Below are 24,798 nucleotides of genomic sequence, written 5' to 3'. Positions count from 1 at the left end.
TTCAATGGTGTTGTATAATCTGCACATTCTTGATATTGGATCGAAATAGGTCACATTATTCTTAAATGAATATATGTAGAATGTTTTTGGGTTCCTTAAGGTATGACTATTAGGAACACTAAATTTTATACTACTCAAACAGCTTGAACTTTCCAATTTACCATTAACAATCTTATATAAATACAAGTCATTTCCTTTTCTTACAGTTTCTAACGTTTTGAAGTAAAAGTGTTAAAGTCTCTTTTCGTAACTATTCAGTGTGGACTCAATTGACATTTCTGCAATAAAAGTCTTTGTTTTTTTTTTTATAGATTCAACAATATACTTATATATTTATTGTAATGTGGAATATTAATATCAATGATAACAGATGGCTTCTCTTTAATGAGTTTTCAGTTGTTTCTTCTTCAAAATTCAAGCGAGAAATTATTAAGTCCACAACACCACAGCTGAAATTTCCTTCTGTTCCCAACCTAATTCGATAAAAATAGACAAAATTATATCCATCTGCAGAGTAGTTTATCATACATAGAGCAACGTCACCGTGTAATATTGTTACTCTCATATTTCAGAATAAATCTGCCAGGAAGGTGAATCGCATAAAATAAAGTTTACCTCACTCTACTGCGAGCTTGTCCAGATTGCTGGATCGATACGGGGGCAGGGGGGCGATGGGGGCTGTATGCCGTCGCTATGGAAACCGCCCTCAATCTCGGCAACAAGTAGCAGCACTCGGCACTCGACTTAAGTGGAACCCATTCCTCTCATCCTCCGATCCTCCCCACGGACCTTCTTCACAATCGTCTTTATTCCTTTATTTGAGCACTCTCGTAGAGAAGGCTCTTAAATGATTGGGTCAATTTTGTTAAAGCTCGTTCCCAATACGACTTGGACGTTTGATGCAGTACTAAACCCAGTTTAGCAAATAAAATAGTGGAGATAAGTGTCAAAAGGTAAATTGTGAGATTTTTCAGTAAAAACTTGAAAACTAAATTGTGAGATTAAAAAAATTTACCTGTAATCAAAAAAAAATTATATGTATCTACATATGTTACATAATTCTGCACCCCTGCTTTTAATATTCCTAATAAGTAAACAAAAAACTCACCCTGGCTTATCCCCTCCACCTAAGCCTCAGTACTGTTCTGTATAATTATTGTATTTTATTTTATAGGTATTTACACCCGATGAGGGGTAATTCTAAATACCCGAACTGTGTTTTTGTTAATATTTCACTCATGAGTGGCGTACTGGTTAGTGCGTTTGGCTATCATGCCTAAGATCCTGAGTTCAGTCCCCGGAAAAGTCAACTTAGAGTATTTGTGTAATAGGTGGTTGTAATATTTCGTAGTTCCTAGACTGGCGTCTGAAGAGTGAAATTAATCATCTCGTGGGGAATTGAGTATTTTTATACTAGTAATAATTCATTTAATCATAATAATTACGTATGCTGACCTGTTTAACTGGGTATTTATTTATTTATTTTATTAGGTAAACAAACAGTATGTACACATATATTGCCAATTTCTTTGTATATTAGAGTAAGAAACTCATGCACACACCAAAAAAATTGTTTACACTTAATACAATAATTTAAATTATGTTCAATATAATAAATGTAAAAGAAACGAAATGAAAAAATATTTATAAAATAATAATGTTAAATGTCTGCTTCTCTCAAAATTTCTATAATTTTTTACCTAAATTTACATACATTGTCACAAAAAATATCAGCCTCGGTAAATATATTGTTATATTGGTCGCATATTCTAGGTATTGTAGATTGTTTAAAATAGTTTGTTGACGCGTTTTCAGTGTAAAACAAAAGATTTTGTCTTGTCGGTCTAGATGGCACACGGAATGGAAGTCTTTCTAGTAGGTTAGGAGAATCAATTTTATTATTTATTAATTTGAATAAAAATAACTGGTCCAACATTATTCTTCGATTTTTAAGAGAGTTTATTCCATGGTACTGCATACTTTCAGCATGATTAGAAAAGTTAATGTTTAAAGTTAAAGTTGGTATTCCTTTGTCATGGCTTTCATTTCTTTAACGTTTAGTCATTAAGTGAGGTTTAACAATCATTAATTATGAACAATATTTTGAGTTTTTCCAAATTTTTGTAGACAAGGACTGGATTTAACTCCCTGGGGAGCTGTTTATATTAACATATTACAACAGAGATGAAGAACATTTAAGAGAAGGTATGTTAAGGTAAGGTTCTTCATCTCTGTTGTAATATGTTAATATAAACAGCTCCCCAGGGAGTTGAATCCAGTCCTTGTCTACAAAAATTTGGACAAACTCAAAATATTGTTGATAAATTACCTGGTCCATGAAGAAGTATAGAAATTGAAAAAATAATATTTTCAGGCGTTGCCCAGTATGTAGGTGAAATAATTCAATTCGTTGAATCTCACCCGCATAAATAAAGGTTTCAGCTCTTTAACTTCACAAACATCAACAGATGAAAGAATTTAAGGAATATAGATGTTCAAATATAGGCAGAATGGTGAATGTTACACAGTGTGTAAAGTGGCCACTTAAACCAGCCATTGACAGGTCATAAGCCCTGTAGATGCCTGGACTTCTATATTACCTTCTCTTAAATGTTCTTCATCTCTGTTGTAATATGTTAACATTAATTATGAGTTATCAACAATAGAACGTGTAAATTATTTAATGCCATTAATATATCTGTACCTTCAAGCTGAAAGACTGGAAGTCACATTTTTTTGCAAAATTGAGTTATGAATGTCATTTCGTTCATATATTCGGATTATATTAATGCTAAAACATTGGAATCCTCCGGTATACCACTACTGAAATGAGGGATTTTGCACAAGATTAAGTCTTATTGTCATTATTTTATTTTGCCTTTTTTCACGTACTATTTACTTTCAATTCCTGTTTTATTGCTATTAATATCATGTCACTAAATTTATATTTACCTGTTATTTTCATCAATAATTCATGTTTTAATTAATGGCACGTAGTTGAATGTTTTTATCGTAATTGAATGCCCAAAGAAAATTTCATAAATATGTACATTGTTTTTAATTCAATATTCTACATGACTTTTTATACTAAAGTCCGAGGAAGAATTAGGGCGCGGGCCGGGCGGTTAGAACAACATTAGTCCCATAGTTATTTGAAAGTCCATAATTTAAATGTTTTTTTCTTAAATATTCTTAAATATTCTTATCAAAAGCCTATAAAAAAAAAACAGCAATAAATTGTGTTTTTACTTCGAGAGATATATTTGAAACAGTTTTACAACTTCAAACCACTCTCCTGAACAATTTACCAAATGTGACTTCCAGAATTTCAGCCTTAAGATACCTACAGATATTTACCTAAACATATTTAATTCATTATTAACGACAAAGAAAACATTATATTCCATAATAATATTAGGTAGGAAGGAAGGTATATTACTAAGAGTAACAACACGCCGCTCTACCACTTATAGAGATGCCATTTCGCTCTATTGAATATAACTATGTTTACTATATATTACTATGTATTGAATATAACTATGTCTACTTGGTGTCATGAAAACGACTTATTTTTAGTTTTAAATAATGTATGTCTATTAAATTCACAAGAAAAATAAATAAAATCGTTTTCAATTATTCAATCAACAACACAATTTTAATGAACGTCGAGACGTTTCGAGATCTTGGGATACTTTTTGATAACAAACTTAAATTCAACCATCACATTGATCACATTTCCAAGAAAGCGTCCAAAATCTGTGGATTTATTTTTCGAATATCTAAGCCATTCAAAAGTCCAAAAATTGCAATAACATTGTATAATCATTTGTTCGCAGCCTGCTTGAGTTTAATTCTATAATATGGTCTCCTAATTATAATATTCACATAACGCGGATTGAATCGGTGCAACGTAATTTTTTTAAATCGTTCATATTTAGAATTGGATCAAATACTTTCTTAATTAACTATTATGATCGTCTGGAGTACTTTCATATCTTCAGTTTGGAATTCAGAAGGATTTGGGCTGGTTCGATATTCTTGCACAAATGAATAAACTGTATAGATAGATGTCCATGATATTCTTGCTTATATTAACCTTAATGTACCTCACCGTAACTTGCGTACCAATACTGTCCTTGCTTGCCTTATTTTATAATATATAGTCAATAATGCCAATCTGTTAGGGCTTTCATAAGCCTGTTGATTGGGTAAAAAAACACTAAAACCTTGCAAATTTTCGGCTTGGTTTTTGGTTCAATAAGAGAGCGTAACGAATGCTTTCGTCGCTGTGCTTGACATTTGCTCGTAAATAACGTGGCAATTTCCTTATTATAATAATAAACAAAGAATAATAGAAATATAAAATCGGAATAACCCTCCAATTATAAATATATAATACCTGCCTTTTAAGGAAATAAATAGGTATATTTGAAACTAATTATAATGCAAATTAATACCGATTTGGCAATTCTCGACCGGAGTACCTACGGCCCATTGTTTTGCTGCAAACTGTAGCTTTATAACTTTGTGATTGATAACACTATAATGGTATTTGTCCGTACGGGCGACTCTATAAGCGGTAGCGCGTTTTTGGGGTACATTGTGTAGCTGAAAATACATACACTCGAACTTCTTTTTCACGGGAGATACGCTAGTATACTAAAAAAGGACAATGCTGGATAGGTCTCCTTGTATTTATTTATTTATTTATTAACGGACATTGTCCATTTATATAATTCATAGGGTATTAATGTTCCAATATAAGAATAGTTAAAAACATTTTTTTTAAAGAAAAGAAGCATTGACATAGGGGACATCAAGAGAAGATCTGGACTATTTAGTTGGTGCTCGATTAAATCGTTGTAAACTTAAACCAATAAAGTATAGATCTTGTCTTGAGTTAACAATACGACAAAGACGGGTCATTGGAGAATTAAGGCCATAGTTTGTTGTATGCTGATAAATGAAGAGTACTTCATTGTTTCTCAACCTACGAGTCGGAATATGGAATGCTAATGGCACATCGACTGCATCATTTAGTATGCCGAAAATATATATGGAGTCAATATTAGTTCGACAAAAATCAATTCGTGATTTGAAAAAAATATATACCGTAAAAGCATACAACATGAGACTTGAATGTAATTTGAGACGAAACTTCCGCGGCACATAATAATTACATGTGGTATCATTGCTACTCTGGCAGCACCGACAGTGTCCTTCAAATGGTTTTGCTTGTGAACGTATAATTGCTGTCAAGATGAAATTAAGACAAAGTAAGTGGTATTTAGTATAGTAAATTAACTAGTAGGTAGTAATGTTATTGTTTATTTTCGCATAAAAATTTCTGCCTTAAAACAGGCTGTACCTAGTTAGGCAGACTAGACATGATCCAAACAAATCTATTACTTAAGTGTGTGAGTAGTAGATAAAGTCATTGTTATTTTGTTAATAAACTATGATTATTATTATTATTATTATTATTTATTGAGAAATTGACATTGATTTTTAATTCAAATATATTTCTGAATTACATGTGCCTCAAAACTCTATTATTAGTAAAAAAAAAAACTGTAGGGATATAAATCGATTTAATAATACGATCTCATGAGAGGCACTTTTCCGTAAACAAGTCAATGCCATGTTCGACACTTTTGGCGTAGGTTGGCAGAGTGAAACTAAAAATTCCAAGAAATAAAGGTTTTTTTTTTAAAGGTAAATTGAGATGTCTCAAATTAGGTGCATAAGTCTCAATTATTAAGTCTCGAATTGTATCAAATCTCTACTGATAGTTATTTTTAATAATTAGGAGAAACTCAATTATTTTGTAATTAGGTAGGTACGACTACAGTAGTTATTTTATTACAGAAAAGTACAGACTGTGAAGATCTTAAAGTATATAAGGTGAAGATAGTGTATGCATTTTAATAATTGTTTATTGTTCTAGCAATATACGTGTCTCAAATTACACACAGTCTCAATTTTAAGTTTTAAATTTGATTTTTTTTTACGATTTTTGAAATAGGTTTTTTGTTTTTGATAGGATTTTTTTATTTGTAGACGTAAGCTTTTTAAATTATATCATGCTTTTTAAAGCTGAAATTTTGTTTTATTTAATTTCTCTATTTGTGCACGACATATTTACAATATTATTCGTGGAAACTGGATATTTTTTTAAATTTTTATTGTCTCATGGTTAAAGCAGTAAAATGCTACATAGGAAACTACGACTTTCTTATTGTGTCTCATATTTGCAACAATTTGCAGGTAAATTGGGACAACAACAAAAAAAAATAAAATAAATTGAAGGATATTAATATGTCCACATGTGCGGTATGCTTCTGTAACCTGAAACATAGACTAAAATTTGTTTTAAAATTTGAAAGCGTAATATGAAATATATAAAAAGATATAGTCAGTTGAAGTTGAAAACTGTCTCGAGTTGTATGCTTTTACGGTACAATTTGCTGTAGCTCATTTTTTTCTTAAATATAACGTTACAAAGATTATTTACTATGACTATCATATATTGAACCGTTGATGTATAAATAAATAAATATTATATTACATATACGCCAAGCATGTAAAAGAGCAATGTAAACAACAATTGGTATATTACTACTAGCTTTTACCCGCGGTTTCTCTCGGGTGGTTAATTCATTACGAAATCAGTTAGTTAATTATTTTGTGGTTTAACAATGAGATTTTTCTGAATGGAATATTATATATATATGTTTTATTTATTCGGAATAAGAAATAGCCTCAATATGTTTCTTTTTTGGGTGATACCGTGTGTGTTAGATTTGTTCCGACGTTTCGACTGTCATTGCAGGAGCCATCATCAGGGTAAACTGGGTTTTTTGTAGAAAAAAGTCAGTGTTAAAGCACTAGTAATTTGTATCGTGTCGCAGTCGACAGTAGGCACATTTCTATTCGTTTTTGTAGAATGTATAGTCCTTAAAATATAGCTTGATTAAAATGACAACTGCCAAACTAGTGATGGGAAAGTACTGACAACTGACTATGTACCGATCAAATAGATTTGATTAGTTTTTTCAAACAAACATGAAACTGTGTTTCCGAAAATTGATATAAAAACACAAAAACAAGCTTAATATAGAGTGTTTAAGACAATTATTCTCCAAAAAAATAAGACATTTACACTTTTTTCACAAACAGCATCAAATGAATTATCTTCTTATTCGATCGATTTACATTGATGAATTTGTCCCATCTCTAACATTTTTGCAAAATGATGTAACCTTGTAAGAACATCGTTAATGATTAGGTTTTTTTTTTTTTTTTTTAATCTGATTTTATATAATTATGTTGATTTATATGTCAAGCATTGTATTTAAAAAAAAATAACATGCCAGATACGTATGATTTTTCGAGTGTCAATATAAATCACTCCTAAGACGTTACTACAAAGTTATGTCGTCACTTTTGCTGACAACTGTTAATCTAATCAAGCTATATATGGCCAGAACACCCGAGTTGAGAGGTGAAAAGGCCATTAAAAAACGAAGAAGAAGAATCAAGCTATATTTTAAGGACTATAGTGCTGGGAACTAAGTTAAGTTTAATTTAAGCCCGTCGAGCGTCGTCTTCGTCTTTGCCTTAAAAATAAATAAAAAGCCTTATCTCAATCCGGTCATAATTTTTGCCCTATCGCCATATTGTGTTGAAATTGAAACTATTGCATCATATTTGAATAAAAGTTTAATATGATGTTTCTTCGTGTATTTAATGACAGCATTTGCAATATCCTCCTCACGTGTTGGACTTTTCAGTGGCAATAATCCTGAAAGTTCTTCTTTAGAACCCGTAGACGAAATAAATCGAACAAAATGAGAAAATTGCGCTGTAAGATGTGCTCAAGTGGCTAAAGAGCCGCAGGTGGCTCGCGAGATATAGTTTTCCGACCTCTGTGTAAGTCTATGGCGACGTAGCATCGTTAGTATGTTTCATTATTAATTTATTTTCCTCTAAGAATTTTCTCTAAGGTGTGATTTTTTTTAGGGGTGAAAAGTAGCCTAATACACTTTTCAGCTCTTCGGCTATTCTTATGCAAAAAATCGAATCGATCGGTCGCTCCGTTGCGACGTGAAGGAAACTCAAACAAACAGGCAAACACACTTTCACGTTCATAATACTAGTATGGATAGTATGGAAAAATTGATTACGCATTGTTTAATTTATGTTCAAAAAATTGTTTAATTTCATTACAAAAACATGTTATTTCGAAACCGTGTAAAATGAGGTTACAGTGCACTATTTACATAAATTTTGTAATCTCGGAAAAAAACGACTTTTCGAACGAATAAAAAAAAATTCTTAATTTTATTCCAAAACTAAAACCAAAAGCAGCTCCCAGTCTGAATGGAGTAACAGCTAAATACTCTCCTACTGTAGAAATCAACTAGCAGGGCATATTGTTTCCCTTATTACCTAATGATTTACTGGCGAGTGGTATATTTCCTGATAAATTAAAACTAACTAAAATTGTTCCCTTATATAAAAGTGACAGCGTAAAAACGTCTCTAATTATCGACCGATTTCGGTCTTATCTGTATTTTCTAAGATTTTTGAACAAGTAATTAAAGACAGTCTAATGATATATCTTTTATCCAATAATCTTCTCTCATCACAACAATATGGATTAGGCAAATTATCTAATACGCCAGTTCGTGCAGTTTTTGATTTTGTTGCAACACTTCAACAACATATAGACCAGGGTGAATACACTGCTGGTATATTTATAGATCTAAAGAAAGCTTTCGATACAGTCTACCATAAAATACTATCTTGGACTTCTCTTGAGCTGTTTCGAAATTACCTAAGTGATCGAAGTTGCTTAGTTCAGATTGGATGACAATCAAGTGACTTCGGGGGGATCACATGTGGTGTACTCCAGAGTTCCGTTCTCGGACCACAGCTGTTCTTAATTTATATAAATGATGTTACACATTGGGGTATTAAAGGTACACCTCAACTGTATGCAGACGACACAATTATTTACTACACAATCGTAATCTAAAGGACCTTGAAAATGAAATGCAACTAGATGTTCACCATCTTAAAAGTTTGCTTTGTATCAACAGACTCGGACTCAGTCTCAACATTGAAAAATTTAACTACATTACATTTCGCTGCCCTAGTTCTTGTATGTTCAGACCATTTTTAGAAAAATTGAGTTATAAATGCCAATATGTTCATTATCTTATTACGCATCCATGTAGCTAAAGAATTATTATTTTTTTCATTATTAATAGTATTTTCATCATTTTTTGAGTGCCAATCTCCACTTACTGATTTTACTTATTAAACTATAAAAACAAAAAAAATGTCTCTTGTAAAATTTGCAAAGTAGTCTATTGAACATACAAGAACTAGGGCAGCGATTTGCATAATGCATAGGTCAAAGGGAGTTCTTCCGATCTCATCACGCCGTGCAGTGTACTATTCAATGATACACTCTCATTTGGTATACTTGTCGTACATCTGGGGATTTGCCACAAAAAAGGGTGTATCAGAAATACAAGTAATACAAGATAGAGCTATAAGAAACAAACACGGAATACCAATGGAAACGCATGTCAAAGACATTTACAAATTTACTGACATTCTCCCATTTTTGGACGTACCGTATTATGAAATTGCAAAACCGGTGCTTCAAGGCGTAAATAAAAACTCTCTCACTAATATTGGCTATACCTTCAATGACATCCACCAGTATAATACGCAACAGAGTCAAAATATTCACGTAACTGGATCACACACAACAAGGTATGTTCTAGGGCTCTAAGGTATCTGCTGTACCTTTCTTGTAGTGAGTACAACAGGCTACCGGAGTCCTATAGAACATTAAAAAATGACTATATTAATTTTTTTAAATACTACTTGAGGAGGTACGTGGAAGGTGAAATTTAGTTTTAAAGTTCTTCTTTTACCTCGAATATTTCTAACTGTATGTAAATGTTTATCATTATGATTTGTTTTAATTTCTTTGTGTTATATACTTAACTTGCTATGTTATTTCAGTTTTATGTACATATTATTACTTGTTACTATATTATTACCATACCTTTATGTGAATATTTTTCTGTCCTAAAATGATATTGTTGCTATTTATCAGACATCAACAGCATAAAATTAAAAATGTAATTAATTAAGAAGTGCAATTTCGGATTGTTGATAGCGATTTTTGCCGGGATGGGTAAGGTACCTACTCACTTAGATACTCACCAATTAAATGTTTCTGAAATAAATAAATCTGATATAGGTACTTCAAAAATGACTGTGTATTATCCGATTGGTAGCCTTCATACTTGCGAAAACGTTTAATTAAATTACAGTGAAAATTTAACTACTTTGAGGCGGTTAAATGCATTTAGAGTATTATTTAACCTATTTTATCTAGGATTAAGAAATATTTTTAAAATAAAATCTCTGTAACAGGCAAACGGAGCATGGCAGAGAAGGCTTTTTTACATGTTTTTACGTCAGTTCCTGCATTTATTTTTTTAATAGGATTTTTTAAATTTCAATATGAGATTTAAATCACTATATTATACACCTAACTTAAATATTTACCTGCCTGACTTTCCGTGTAGAATCAAGAGTTCAATCATCAGTTAGAAGTTATGTTTCTAACAGGTTGTGTTAAAAAATCATAAATCAAGACAAAATTCAAAATAGTCATATTTGTATTACCATTAATAATGAGCATCGTTTACAGGGCTGAGGACCTCTCATTGTCTGGATTAAGTATCTGGTTAATGCCTAGACTTCCATATTCCCTCTTTTTAAATGTTATCAATCTCATTTTTAATAGATATACATATATTTATTTTACTCCATTTTCACACAATATATGTTGTGGATTATTTCAGCACTAAGGATGAAAAGGAGTGATGCCTTCTGCTAAAAACGTTTATCATTCATTATGTCTTTAAAATACAGGCTAATCAAAATAAAATATAAATATCTAACTATTTGTAGATTTTTTTCAATCAAATGATCATCATCATACCATTCTGCCTATGTTTAAATAATATTTATGCTAACAAACGACAGATCATAATCCCTGTAAATGCCTAAACAAATATATTTACAAACTCCCTGGGGGAAATACTAAAAAAACTGCTGATCAAATGTCACATTTATATACTTAGAATCATCATTATCATGCTCCCATCTGCTGTTGGTGCATAGGGCACTCCATTGGCACACATACTAAATGTACCGTATCTTGATCACCTGCCACATTACAGTGAAGTGATCAATCTGCAACAGTGGAATATTGCTGGGGGAAAAAAAACAAATATTGCGAGGAATTAAACCCAGGATATTAAGCAAACGTGCAAACTATTACTCCACTCGATACCTGAATTTAGCCAACTAATCGAACACCTGATCAGGATTCTATTCCTATTTCACAAATAGAACTGTATTCTTTATGCGCCCGGACATGAAAAGTTTTATCAAATAAATTGAGGTAAAAAAATAGTCAATCAAGGGTACTTTTAAACATAAATAATAATAACAAGAACGCGAACGCATCACATATATTTTTTTTAAATAAAGTAGAATTAAATCCAAAAAAGTTTTTTATTTTGGATACCTTACCAAAAAACATATTTCGTATATTGATACAATTTAAAGTTTTGTTTAATTTAATTATTTAATTTAATAAAATAAAACCCTTTTGGTTTAGACTAGTATTTTTATTTTATAAACAAATGCATCCTAATTTATATTGTCAGTTTACAACGGTTCAGTTAGTATGTGTAAAAGTATCTTCCAATAAAATCAAGCAGATACTCAAAGAGCCAAGCCATAAATTAAATTTACATAAAAACAATTTGATTATAGAAGCCATGCAAGTTTCTATAATCTTTTATTGTTGAACCAATCCTATGGTCAAACCAACTGATGTTTGTGGTTTATATGGTAACTAAAACATAAAACTATTAAATAATTATAACATAATAAATACACAATTATGTTTAAAATGTCAGGATTCAAGAGTTACTATTTTCTTTAAATCCATAAAGGATGATGACATATTTTCTAAAATTGTTAATACTGCATTATCAGAGCTTTTTTTTGAACCCTTCGAAGCATATAAAGATTTTAATGCATTTATTGATGTATCCAAATGCTGTAAGTGCACGGCTATGTCATTTTTACAAATGTTGGTATCAAACACCTTATCTACATCACCAGGCTCCAGGATATTTTGCAAGTTCTCAAAAAAATTACTCCTAAATACAGGAATATTGTCACATTTAATTTTTTTGAATAAATCCTCATTTTGAATTTCTAATTCATTTTTCCGTTTTTCTGCTGCTTGCAAATTTATTCCTATTCGAGACAACTCTACTTGTAATTTTTCCTCGATGGCTTTCTGCTTTAATTCTATATTAAGGAGATCATTCTGATATTTTATCATGTCGGTTTTAATCAAACATTTTCTAGCATCAGATAATGTATCTTTTTTTTCTGTAACACTGCTTTCAAAATCTTTCCGTACCGATTGAAGACGTACTACCTGTTGAAAATAAAACATTATACTAAAATATATATACATAAAATGTTAAAACATTTCATTTTAAAATTACCGTAATCCATTGAATTCAAATGGACAATAATTCAATATCAAATTACAATGAAAATGTGAGTTCGATAAGCCTTTATTCTACATGAAACAAATATTGTATTTGGCTTATTCTTATCCTGGAAGATGGGGGTCAGTGCTATACATATAAGCTCTTGACGTCACCGCGACCTGTGTAGATTTATTGTGACGGATCCACGTAAATTACTTCTCGCCCTCAAAGTCTAGATATTTAAAGAGCCATGCTACTGAGTGGAGAGCGAGTGATCGCCTCTTCCAAGCCCAGGGCCACGATTACAATGGGAAGTAAAGGACGTCATACCTTCACCATGACAGTATACTTAATGATAAATTCTCCAGAGCGATTACGAAGATACAATACCGACCCCCTCCCCCTTCAAGTTTTTGGTAGGTAAATCGATATGTAACAAGGGGATGAGTACGCCGCAATACACATATCTACACACTGAAGTCTCATATCTTCATTATGACGTCATAGTTGAAGATAAATTTTCCCGAGCGATTACGAAGATAAACTACTGACCCCTCCTTTAAATTTTGAGGTAGGCACATGGGTATGTACCAATGTCTATATTCTATAAGTGGCTTGGTGGGATTTTAGTTTTAGTAAAAATATAACAAGTGAAATTTTTTTTTAAATTGTAAAAATGTATAATTATGCTATTAAATAAATAAAATAAAAATATCCATATCTACTCACTAAAAGTGACAAAGTTTTGTTCCACCGAGCCGTTTTTGCTTTAATTGCAATTTATTTTTAAAAAATATCGTTCGAAGTGGCCACTTTTTATCACCGAAGTCTATTTAAAATATGAATGAGGACTATTTAAAAATTTTATTGAGTAAGTAACGCAGACTAAATTTTCGGCATCATTCATTGGTTGGATTCGATCATATGACGTTGATGTGACAAGTCGGTAGAACCTACCATGGTAGATAGAAATAGTAAAGAAGCTAAGTATACCATCTCGATATGTACCGATGAAGATAGCCTTTATAATTGCGGCCCAGGTCCTTAAAGTATAGGTGTATCAGATATTCTGTAAAGTTTACACTTGTCACCCTTTCAAAAAGAATACAATAATTTTCTACATAATACTGATCAACAAAGAATAAGTAAACTTTTCACCTCTTGGCGTAATTCCCGAATCAATTTCAATTGAGGATCTTCATTCACGGCCACTCGATTGACAATATGGCGAGCTTGACAAGCGTACCTCAGTGTTGATAGTGTTTCCTCGATTGACAAGACACTCGGAGATACAGTGGCGAGCATAACAGTTCGGGAATTTCCGCCTAGACTCTCCTGAAATTTATCATTCAAACAATTTAATATTGAAGGCAGGAATGTATCACTGTACACATTTTTATATTTTTATTATTATCCAAATAGATTTTGAAATAAAATAATTCTAAATGAATATTACCTTAAGCAACCAGGTCAATACAGACTCTCTATAAGGAATAAAATTCCCTCTCCTTTGATCTGATAAAGCCGTAATAACTTTTCCTAGGGTAAGAAGAGACTTGTTGATGCTCAAGCCTTCTCTAAAGCGTTCCTCGCTGACGAAGGAAGATGCCACTCTTTCGCTGCCGGCCAAGTCCACCAAGCTCACCTTAGAACATAGACTCTGCTGCGAACATACCGAAACCTCCAGGATGGCGTGGGAGCGAGACGAGTAATTGTTGTGCAATGTGGCACTCGTGGCACGGCGCCTATTACCATGTGCAAGCAATACATTCAATTCGTTTAAAGAATCTACTCCGTGCCGACTTAAATTTTCTACATAGGGTCCAGTGGATGGATGCTCTCTGACTCTGAGACTTGTTTTATTCTCAACTTCATTTGAAACGTTTAAAAGATCGTGAATTTTCTCATTATATATTTCATAATAGCTAATGGAAACTTCATGTTCTTTATTTTGATTTCGAATCAACAGCTCATTACAAAACCTCGGAATAATACCAGACCCTTCCCCGCACAGCGTGTAATCAGATCCCATCATGCTGTATGTTTTACCTGATCCGGTTTGTCCGTAGGTAAATAAACAAGCGTTATATCCTTCTAGTGCAGCATCTAATAGAGGCAGTGCAATATCCTCGAAAACATTTTTTTGAGTTGAAAAATTAGTCATATCATCGTCGCCAAACCAAAATATGTGATCATAACTAAAAGCAGTTTCAAATCCTCCGACATCGGTGGAAGTTGAACCGGAATTAACCGTAATTTCCTTATCCGTAACTTTAAAGGGGCATTCTCCACCAGAAATAGTTTCTTTGGAATTCATGGGGCGAAACCTAACTGCAACACATATTTTTCGAACGTCGGTAGAACTATCACCCAATTTTAACTTGGGTCGCGTTGGGGTATTCATATTTTCTATAGTCTCAAACTTAGCACTCTTTTTTTCCTTTGGAGTATTCCGTGAATTGCATAAAACTTTAACCGGAGTCGAGGATTCGTTTCGGTATTTCATTCGCAAATTATTCATACTGAAAAAGTTAATTTTTGTTAATTGTTCCTTTTATTTTTAGTTGACTTCACTTTTTATATTTATGTCGCATTAGTATTTAAATTTTAAATACAGCAGCCGGATACACTTAAAGTTTAGAGTTTAGATATACAGATGTCCGTGGTTTAGAGTTAAACATTCATTAGCGATACTCAAATGACTCAAAAGTCCTCCAAGTGACAGTTGACAGCGGTAGACAGTTTGAAACCTTTTTAAAATGTCATAAACAATAAACACAAATAAATATTAATTTTTACTTCTCTCTATTTTTTTTAAAAGTGTTTTGGTACACATTTTTTGAACAATTAGTATTTTTAATGTACTTAAAAAGTATAATGTTAACATCATTCAATGGTCATATAAAAATAAAAAACTTGAGAGGGTGACCCCTTTTAGTAAAAAAAATTAAACCCAATTTTCTTAAAAGCAGAAACTGGTAATATCATATTCAAACATGTTTTAATAAGCAGTTATGTACATAGGCCCTCTCCACCTTGACTCCGACGCCTGCCTCTTTTAGGAGGACATCACCGCCTGAGCCTGAGAAGTTTATCTCGTCTGAGATAGCGGAATAGCAGCTGCTGAACTACTCCTATTTACAGTTCAACTATATGCACGGTGAGTTGTCGTGTATAAAACGCGCATTTAGAACATAAAGACGCGCTATACCGCTTTATAAATGCGTTCATAATACCAGCAGAGGGTGGTATTCTGAATTTTGTCTACCCCCAGAGAGTGATCGGTTTGCAGATTTTCATTTTTTTACATACGTTCACACTTTTCAACATATATGGCCACACTGAAGATTAAAATTAAAATAAGTATGAACACTCGAAAACAAATATTATTATTTTCATTTAGAATATTATTGCAAACTCAAACATTACCCAAAACATGCACCTCATTAGATTGAGTTGAAGAAACCGTATTAGTTTTTCCCTTTTTTAAACAGTTTTATGCATCATTAAATTTGACGTTTAATCATCAGGGGCCCATTACATGTCTAGGGGTTGAAGAAAATTCAGAATACCACCCCAGGAGGTTAATAAAAAAATCAATCCGGATGGTAAATAAAAATAAAACATTGTTGTGATAGTACAATATCTCCAATACAGTATAAAACATATTTAAAGCATCAAAACACACTATTTATAAAAACTATAAACCATCAAAATAATGCAAATAATATTTAGAGCGTCGCTTTGAGATATAATTGATTTTTTGTTTTTAAATTCATCTTGCAGCTTATTAAATTAGGAACTGTAATCAAAGCTATGGCATAAGCAAATGAAAGCTAAAACCAAAAAAATCATACAAAAAATACAACAAACTTCTTGAATGCATGTCATTATTTTAAAGTAGGACATCATCAATGGTAGTTTAAAATGTGTCAGATTTTATAACGTAATTAATTGTGTTTTATCTATTTTTTATTTATTTTCAAGTTATTTTTTTAGGAATTTTTATTCTAAAAATACTCTCCATAAGTTAATTTGGTAATTCACATCAAGTGAATTGTAACTTTTAAATTAATTTTAACGAGCCCCAAATAAAATTTTCTAACAATCCAATTGCTTGGTTTTTTTTGATGGGTAGGTTTTATTTCTAAATTAAATGTTCTCTTTGGTTTACCATTCACATCATCTCAGCTCAGCTTTTTGTACAATACTTTCTTCCTTGATTTATTTTTCTATACTGGGAGCTGTCACAGTTATTTTGTGAATTCTTACTAGATTTTTAGGTTATATTCAATAAAAGTCTAATCGAGTTAAATCAATAGTTGAAAAATGTACAGGAGAAGTTGGTTTGCCATTCATAAAATAAAGAATTCACTAAAATATTCCTCATCATACTCTGCTACGCAAATCACAAAATCAGCACACTCTTTTAGAAACCAATATTTCCAGGGAAAGATTAATGCCAAACCACTTTTTACAACCGCATTTGGTTTGACTCTATTCAGTTGGCCCGAGATAGATAAAAAGACAAACGCTGAAGATGAAATGATTGTGAATTTAAAATGGTCTATTCTTCTTATTCAGAGAAAAGAATATGCCAAAGTTAGTAATGTGTATATTATAACTGTCACTGTAGGTACATTGTCATTTATTATGACATTGCAAATTGGGTGGTAGTTTATTTTCCAAATTTTCTTCAACCTGACTATCCGATGTTTGAGGATTTACATGTCACCTGACTTTTATTTCTGTAGCAAAATTAAATATTTACATGGCGTCAAGAATATTGTAATCAATAAGCCGGTTCCCCAAGGGTGAGGCCCTTTTGTACACTATGGTTGGACTGACCCTTGTGGTTTTCCCTAATGCGGATACCTTAGTTGCATAATTTTTGATAGTCGGGGCTATGGAGGCGCTGCTCCCTCATACCTAAAACATTTATCAACAACAAATCAAATTCTTGACCTAAAATCCATTAAAATGAATGTATTTAGCGAGTTGTAATAGTTCTAGAATTTCCACTCTTAAATATAGATATTTGATTAATAGTAAGTTCGAGTTAATAGAGCTTATATATTTATAGGTAAATGAAAATGTTTTTAAATTCAATTAATTACAAACTAGTTTGAATTTTAAAATATAAAATCTTTCCCTCAATACGGGGGTCTCCCAGTGAGGAAACATCATTTGACATAAAATAAGCTTGTAATAAAATAAATCAAAATCATACCTAGGGCATCATGCATGGTTACCATAAGCGCAAGATGCACAATATGGTGGACATTTTCGCAATTGTTACTATTTTTATGTATATATATTTTTTTAAATTTACTTTCCGTCTGCAAAAATACGACTCAGTTAGTTTCCAACATACATATTTTCACAATATGAGTCAGAGCGGAATTTGTAACTCACCTGAATATTGATTATATTTCAACGAAATGGACTCTCTTCATAGTTAGAGTTAATTTTTTTATTTCTTTAGTTAATCTTTGTCTTTAATTTTGTATAAAATCATAAGATTCAATACGTCCGTGTACTTGTAATTTTCTCAAACTGAACGGGTTTGATAGGTAGGAAGAAATTGCCTTAAGGCAGTGTGCCCGCCCTTATATGTATATATATTGTATATGTATATAAAGTGTTAAATAAATAAATGGAACGGGACTCACAGTCATCTTATTTTGTAGATTTTCAGAAATATTGAAAAATAATACCCTTAACTCTTTTTTTTTCGAATTCATTCAGAGTGAATGAAGAGTGAACTCCATGATCCATATCTTTAAAAAAATAATATGCTAATTTATAATTTTACTGAATTTTCAAATCTATTATTTACACTCTAAAAGCTGAACTATACATAGTCTGATATAAATTAGTTTTCCAGTATTCATTTTGTTTCTATTAGTGGTTTTTATAATGACAAATGCGTATTTATTTCAGGCTGAACAATTGTTACATATAACACTCCGTATGGCACAACAAACACAAAATCAGAATGCCATTACTTATACCTACGATGTCATGGCTAATCTTGCTCTTGGTTTGGGTCAGTATGATAAAGCCGAGAAACTCTTTGTTGAAATTATGCAAAGATTAATCGCGACTGGTTTAAAACAAGATGATATAAAGGTTTTTATATTTTTAAATCACACTTATATTATCATACAAATAGAAACATATGCAATGGAAAACTTAGCCACTTTTTATAAAAGATTTAAATACTTAATATATTTACATGTATCTCAATAGAGATGGAGAACTTATTTAGGAAGGAAATATCTAATTACCACGATTCGTATGTCTTTTTCCTTTATTTTTTTAATAAAACATATTACATTTAGTAGATATTATACTCACAGGAGTTATAAAAAAAAACTCATTTGGGACCGTACATAAAAAAGAAATCATTTTTGTGACAATACATAATATCATACATAGTTTATACATCTGAAATAGTAGGAAAACATAATATAAGAAACATAAAACACCGTACTTTACACTATCTATATAAATTACATTAATAACTATCACTATCAAAAAGATTTAAGTAATATTTTTTTATTGCGACACTTTTGGATTTGCTTTAGGTCTAAAGTTAATACTGTAAAAAATCTATTTTCAAAATTTTCTAGTATGAATGTATTATTGTTTTTTCTTTATATATCCTATGTTTTTTTTTCTCATGTACTTGTATATTTAAAATTATATAAACTCTTATAAATAAACAACTACAACAGTGTAAGTCACTCTCCAAGCACAAGAGTTAGTCTCTTTTTTTGGAGAGTTGCAGTGATAACATTTACTAGATGTATAAAAGTAGATCTGTATAGAATTTTAAAAAAACATGTACCTTTTATGAAATTTATTAATAAAAAAATATATAATTTCTTGATCGCTTATGCGTATCCAGTAAAATCCATATAATTATTTTTCTGAAAAAGTGCCATTTTCATAAAATAATACCTCAAGGGTGCTTTACAAAAGTGATTTAAATTAATTAAATATATTTTATTTATTTTGAGGACAAACAATGATTATTGGGGTTCTTTGTTACTTGTTTTACGTAGTATTTTTTTACAGGCAACTTAATTTGGCATCATGTATGTCATAAATATTCGTTCCAACTATTTGACACTCTATTTTTATCATTTTTAGAACATACATATAAGTTTGAAATTGGCAAGAATTTACCATATGAAAGGAGATAAAGAAAGGGCAACTCTGGGATATAAGTGGAGTTTAGAAAATTTACATAAGAATATTGGATATGACACTGAATCTGAAAACAATGTATTAATAGCACTTGCTAATGACTGGTAAGTATTTTTTAATTCATGTTAATTATTTGTGTCTATACCACAAATTATTGATTATAAACATCAGATTTGTTTAGCTAATATAACAGTTTTGTGACAATCGAGAATTTTGTATATGTAGGCAAAAGCGTACATTTTAAAATTAAATGTAGGTCTCTTTAATCCGTACCTCATGTCTGAGGATGGTGATCACGCCCGACTCCAGGCACGACTCGTCTGTGGACAGTCTCCTTCCACCCGGAACAGCCTTGTGCTGTTCTGTAGGCATTTATCAGTGATAGTTCTGATAATTCAGTGACCGAGCCACTTCATCTTGTCGGTTGATGTCCACGTAACCTTGTCCTTTCGACACTTTCCAGAAGGATAGTTTTCTCCAAACTATCAAAATTCCTCTGGAATTATGTCCAAAGAACTGCAGAATTCTTTTCTCACATATGGATGTTAGTCTTTCTCTTATGTCTAGTTCCTGGAGTATAGATATGCTTGTACGTCTGGCTGTCCAAAGAATCTGCAGCATTTGCCGCAAACACCACACTTGAAAGTTTAGATTTTTTTTTCAGATTCTCTCAGTGTCAATCACTCCACACTTTACATGAACACAGAAAACCAAGGCCTTCACCAGTCTCTTTTTGGTGTTAATGGTAATGCTGCAATTCTTCAAAATCTTCACCAGCCGACTCACAGTACTTTTGGCAATACCAACAAGTCAAGTATTTTACCTTCACACCCACCACCATCGCTGATGAGAGAGAGAACCTAGATAAATTAAATTGTTGCTCTTTCTAAGTTATGCAGCAAAAATAATGTTGCTACTTTATTAGCTCGACCAATAACCATAAATATGCTTAGTTTTGCTCATATTCATTGAGAGACCCAGGTCTGAATTAGTAGCCTCTATTCGGTCAATTAGCTCCTTCATTTCAATTTCTGACGATGCAATGAATGCGGTGACATCAGCATATCTCAGGTTGGATCATTTCCTTCCTCCAATTATGAAACCTCTTGTCCAGACGTTAAGTGCCTTCCAGATGGTATATTTACTAGAGGTGTGTAGTTCGCGAACGACCCTGTCATACTGAGAAGGCCAGAAACATTGAACTAGAGACCTGTTTCTTTCATCTTGGTCAGTTAGTTCGCGAACGAAAAGAGCGCCGAATTAAATGGCTCTTTGTGTCATTTGGATCTTTCATATCTTCGTGTCTTATGGATCTCTAGCTCATTTCATTCATTCATTGAACGAGATTGTGTCCTTATCTCTGTGGTTAGTGGGTAGATTAGATACCTACATATACACTCTATATCTATAGTAGGTACCTTAATGCCTATACTGGCTTCCTTTGTTCTCCTTTATCTCCTGCGCATCACACTTGAAATTTAATTGACACTAATTATGAAATGTCATGATAAAAATGCTATTTTATGAATTGTTGAGATGAAAACATTAGGTATTCGTATTTCATTAATGCCCTCTAATGTGAACAAGAGGTTAGTTTGTTCACTCCAGTTTATTAGATTATATATTTTTCTGTTCAGAATAAATAATTACAGAAACAATTTGATGAATTTATTTATTTATTAATTCATTATGAAAACATTCATACTCACTAACCTAATAATGGCTTTTTAGGCTGTGCCCATGTTAAACCATAATAATTAAAATTAAAAAATATAAAGTAACTTAAAATAAATAGTGATTAAAATATATGAATTTCAGAATAACAGTCCAATCGGACGATATAACATTAAAAAATAATTACAAATGAAACAATGTAAAACATAACAACCTAATTGTGGAATAACTTATTAGGTCAGTTATCCATTTTGTGCTAGAGGCCGAATAATGTTTTTTTAAAATTTTTATTTGTGTATTTTTTTTTTTCATTTCCTTTTATTGCCTTAGTTTATTTAGAAATATATGTATTATAACTGCACACGTTATAAATATAAAAACCTAATTTTTAAAAATGTAAACCCTCTAAGGGATTTTAAAAATTAATTGTATAAGTAAATAAAAAATAAATAAACCTAGCATGAAATATAACTTTCTATAATATATAATATAACTATATAATAATCTGTTTTCTACAGGTTTGTGATATTATAATATCTAAAGAACAATATTATCAAATCTATAAAGAAAATCATGCTGACAAACCAGTCAAAGGTTTAGAATTATTTGCTTTATTCACCACTCATACACATTTGGCTCAAGCGAACGAAACGAACTAGAGACATGAAAGACACGAAAGATATGGAGACACAAATGATACGATGATGGGGAGATATGATGGCCTAAATGAGCCGAATGAGCAAAAGACTGAGTCTACTAACATATGTTTACTTGGTTCACCGACAGGCACTAATACATAAACATATGCTTATTAAACATTCCAACACACTTTACCTACATACTGTGCATTTAGTTTTTTTTTTAAATATATTTTTTAAAACTTAAACTTAACCTCACTGTGCAGAGTACTGCAGAGGAGATAATTTTTTTATTTAATGAATCGTCGGTTGGCGTGTATTACCGTCAATCTACTAAATCACCTTTTTCCAGGAGACAGGTGTTAAAAATCCCCCAATATGAAAATATCATTTTTGCCAAAATTGTAGATTGATGGTAATGCACGCCGGCCGATGAAATGTTTCATTCTGATAAAAATATCTTTACAGGTATGCTCGAATACTTGTAGATGAAAAAAAATATGAGGACGCACTGAAACACATGAAAATCTCTTATGAAATTTTAACCCATTTTGAAAAAGGACATGAAGAGCAAATTGTTATCTTGCTAAGTGATATTGGAACTATGTGCGAAAAAGTAAGTTTTAAAAATGTTGGAATGTTTCAATTTGATTATTATATTTATTGTTTGGTCCATCCTTTTAAAAATAATTATGTTTTAAACAATATTTGGAGTATTTCCAAATGTTTTTACACAATATTGAATAATGGTGAATGTTACACAGTGTGTAAAGTGATTACTCAAATCAGCCGATAAGTCATATAACCTAGTAAATGAATTTCCTTTAAAATCCTCCTCTCAAAGGAGTTCTCCGTCTCTGAAGGTGCCTACAAACATACTAGATGTTAAATAACAACAAATAAATCATCAAATGTCACTAGTTGATACCAGATACGATCGTCAAATGTCGCAAACAAATATTGACTGTCGAATATGGCTGACAATTGGGAAAACATTGACTGTAACAAGTATCTACCAGTTATGCTTAAACATTTGATGATTTTCACATTTGGCGACAAATACGTTTGAAGTGCCTTGATGAAGTCTATTTGGGACTTAATAAGGATATCAAAGATGGACTTTTAGCCAGTCATTACATTTTTATATTTCGTAAATAAATCAAATATTATTTTTAAAACATATTTTTTTATAAATTGCCAAGTATCCAAAAAAACATGCATTTGATATAAAGAAATGCATAGTAAGTATACATTATTATTCTTCTTCGAGTTCCCCAACAGATCCCTCTGACGTTGGCGACCACTATGCAATAGGCCTCTTTATCTTCTGCCATCTGGAAGAATTTTCTGACACTCCTGATGCCAGCCCACTCTCGCATGTTACGTAATCCGACGCCGTCCCATTTCTTGGTGTTGCTTTATTTTGCCTTTCGTAATAAGTTTAAGCAGTCTATTCTTGTACCCACGCAGGATGTACCCCAAATTCACATCGTTAAATTATACCGATCAACTCACGATCCACTCTTGCTCTACGGAGTACATCTACATTCGTTACCCTTTCTATCCATGAGATTTTTAGCATGTGTCGGTGTATCCAGATTCCAAAGGCTTCCAGCTTGTTGGAAATATTGTTCTTTAAGGTCCATATTTCAACGCCTTTCAATAATATGGACCAAATGTAACATTCCACCAAACGCTGCTTGATTTTAAGGTTCAGGAGGTTGTCATTGCTAAAGAGTGTTCTCATTTTAAGATATATTGCACATTACTATATGAATATAATTATTAATATATTTATTACAGTTGGATGACCTGACTTCTTCAGAAACTTATTTAAAAGAAGCGATCAGGCGGGGACACTTGCTTAAAGAATTGCCAGAACTTAGCCCAATATATGTTAATTTAGGAAGAATCTACTTAAGACAACGATTATTTGAAAAAGCAAGAAAATGTTGTGGCTACGGCTGGAAATTAGGTATTGATAGAAATAACCAGGAATACCGAGATGAAGCAAGTTTATGTTTAGAAGAAATAAATAAAATGAATCGGAAATAGTTAATTGTAAGTTCACAAATAGAAATGTGTAAATATGTAAAGTACCATTTATTTTCACAGTATATATTTTCCAAAAACAGTGTTTAATTTATTTAAGTGTGCAATGTAGCTTTAAAAAGGTACTGAATAAAATAAACATTTACAATGTAAAATTTCATAAGAGTTCATGCTGACAAATAAAGTTACAAATATTTCATTTTAAATAAAAAAATATATTTAAAGCACTTACTTTGTGGCTATTTATTATAATTAAAATTAAACAACTTTATTTTTAATAATAATAAGTGGTTAAAAAAAGTTATTTAATTTTAATTATATTTCTTTTTTTTCAGCTGCTGAATTTTTTTAGTAAATAGTATTATGATTTTACAGTTCTTAGTTGGTTAAACATGCTTACTTTATATTTTTTATTATGAAATAATATTTTTCAGTGGTAATTTTAGTGATTACATAGCTCATTTGGCTACAATAAAGATTTATGTAAAGGATATTTTTTCACTCCAATACATCAATTTTCATGGACCGATCTAAGTGTAAGAATGATCGTATTGCCTTTATTTCACAAATGTTTGATTAAACACAGAAAAAAATATTATATACAT

The 24,798-nt window shown here is 31.4% G+C and overlaps 1 protein-coding gene and 1 long non-coding RNA gene across 3 annotated transcripts; one reads left to right on the top strand and one right to left on the bottom strand.

The window, feature by feature from the left end:
* Nucleotides 1-739: 739 nt before the first annotated feature.
* LOC148278479 (uncharacterized) lies at nucleotides 740-15,195 on the bottom strand. Its single transcript, XR_015823194.1, has 3 exons — nucleotides 14,071-15,195; nucleotides 13,773-13,949; nucleotides 740-1,015 (listed from the first exon to the last, which is right to left on the bottom strand). It is a non-coding gene; the product is annotated as an uncharacterized LOC148278479 (long non-coding RNA).
* A 1,640-nt stretch (nucleotides 15,196-16,835) lies between these two features.
* Ttc19 (tetratricopeptide repeat domain 19) lies at nucleotides 16,836-24,351 on the top strand. Of its 2 annotated transcripts, none has more exons than XR_015823189.1 (5): nucleotides 16,836-17,428; nucleotides 18,558-18,746; nucleotides 19,773-19,933; nucleotides 22,610-22,757; nucleotides 23,945-24,351. XR_015823189.1 is itself a non-coding variant. In XM_088231346.1 (5 exons), exons 1-5 carry the CDS (start codon nucleotides 16,944-16,946, stop codon nucleotides 24,194-24,196), a joined length of 1,023 nt encoding a protein of 340 aa, XP_088087472.1. In that variant the 5' UTR covers nucleotides 16,837-16,943; the 3' UTR covers nucleotides 24,197-24,273. The 2 variants fall into 2 exon arrangements, 1 of the variants encoding a protein (XP_088087472.1); XM_088231346.1 differs by having other exon boundaries at nucleotides 16,837-17,216; nucleotides 23,945-24,273.
* The last annotated feature ends 447 nt before the right edge of the window (nucleotides 24,352-24,798 follow it).

The sequence above is a fragment of the Micrasema longulum genome, unplaced genomic scaffold (assembly GCF_059751315.1).
Source record: "Micrasema longulum isolate JH-2025_06_02 unplaced genomic scaffold, ASM5975131v1 h1tg000875l, whole genome shotgun sequence".
Lineage (NCBI taxonomy): Eukaryota > Metazoa > Arthropoda > Insecta > Trichoptera > Brachycentridae > Micrasema > Micrasema longulum.
The sequence above is the reverse complement of the archived record's forward strand: the minus strand, read 5'-3'. Positions and strand labels throughout refer to the sequence as shown.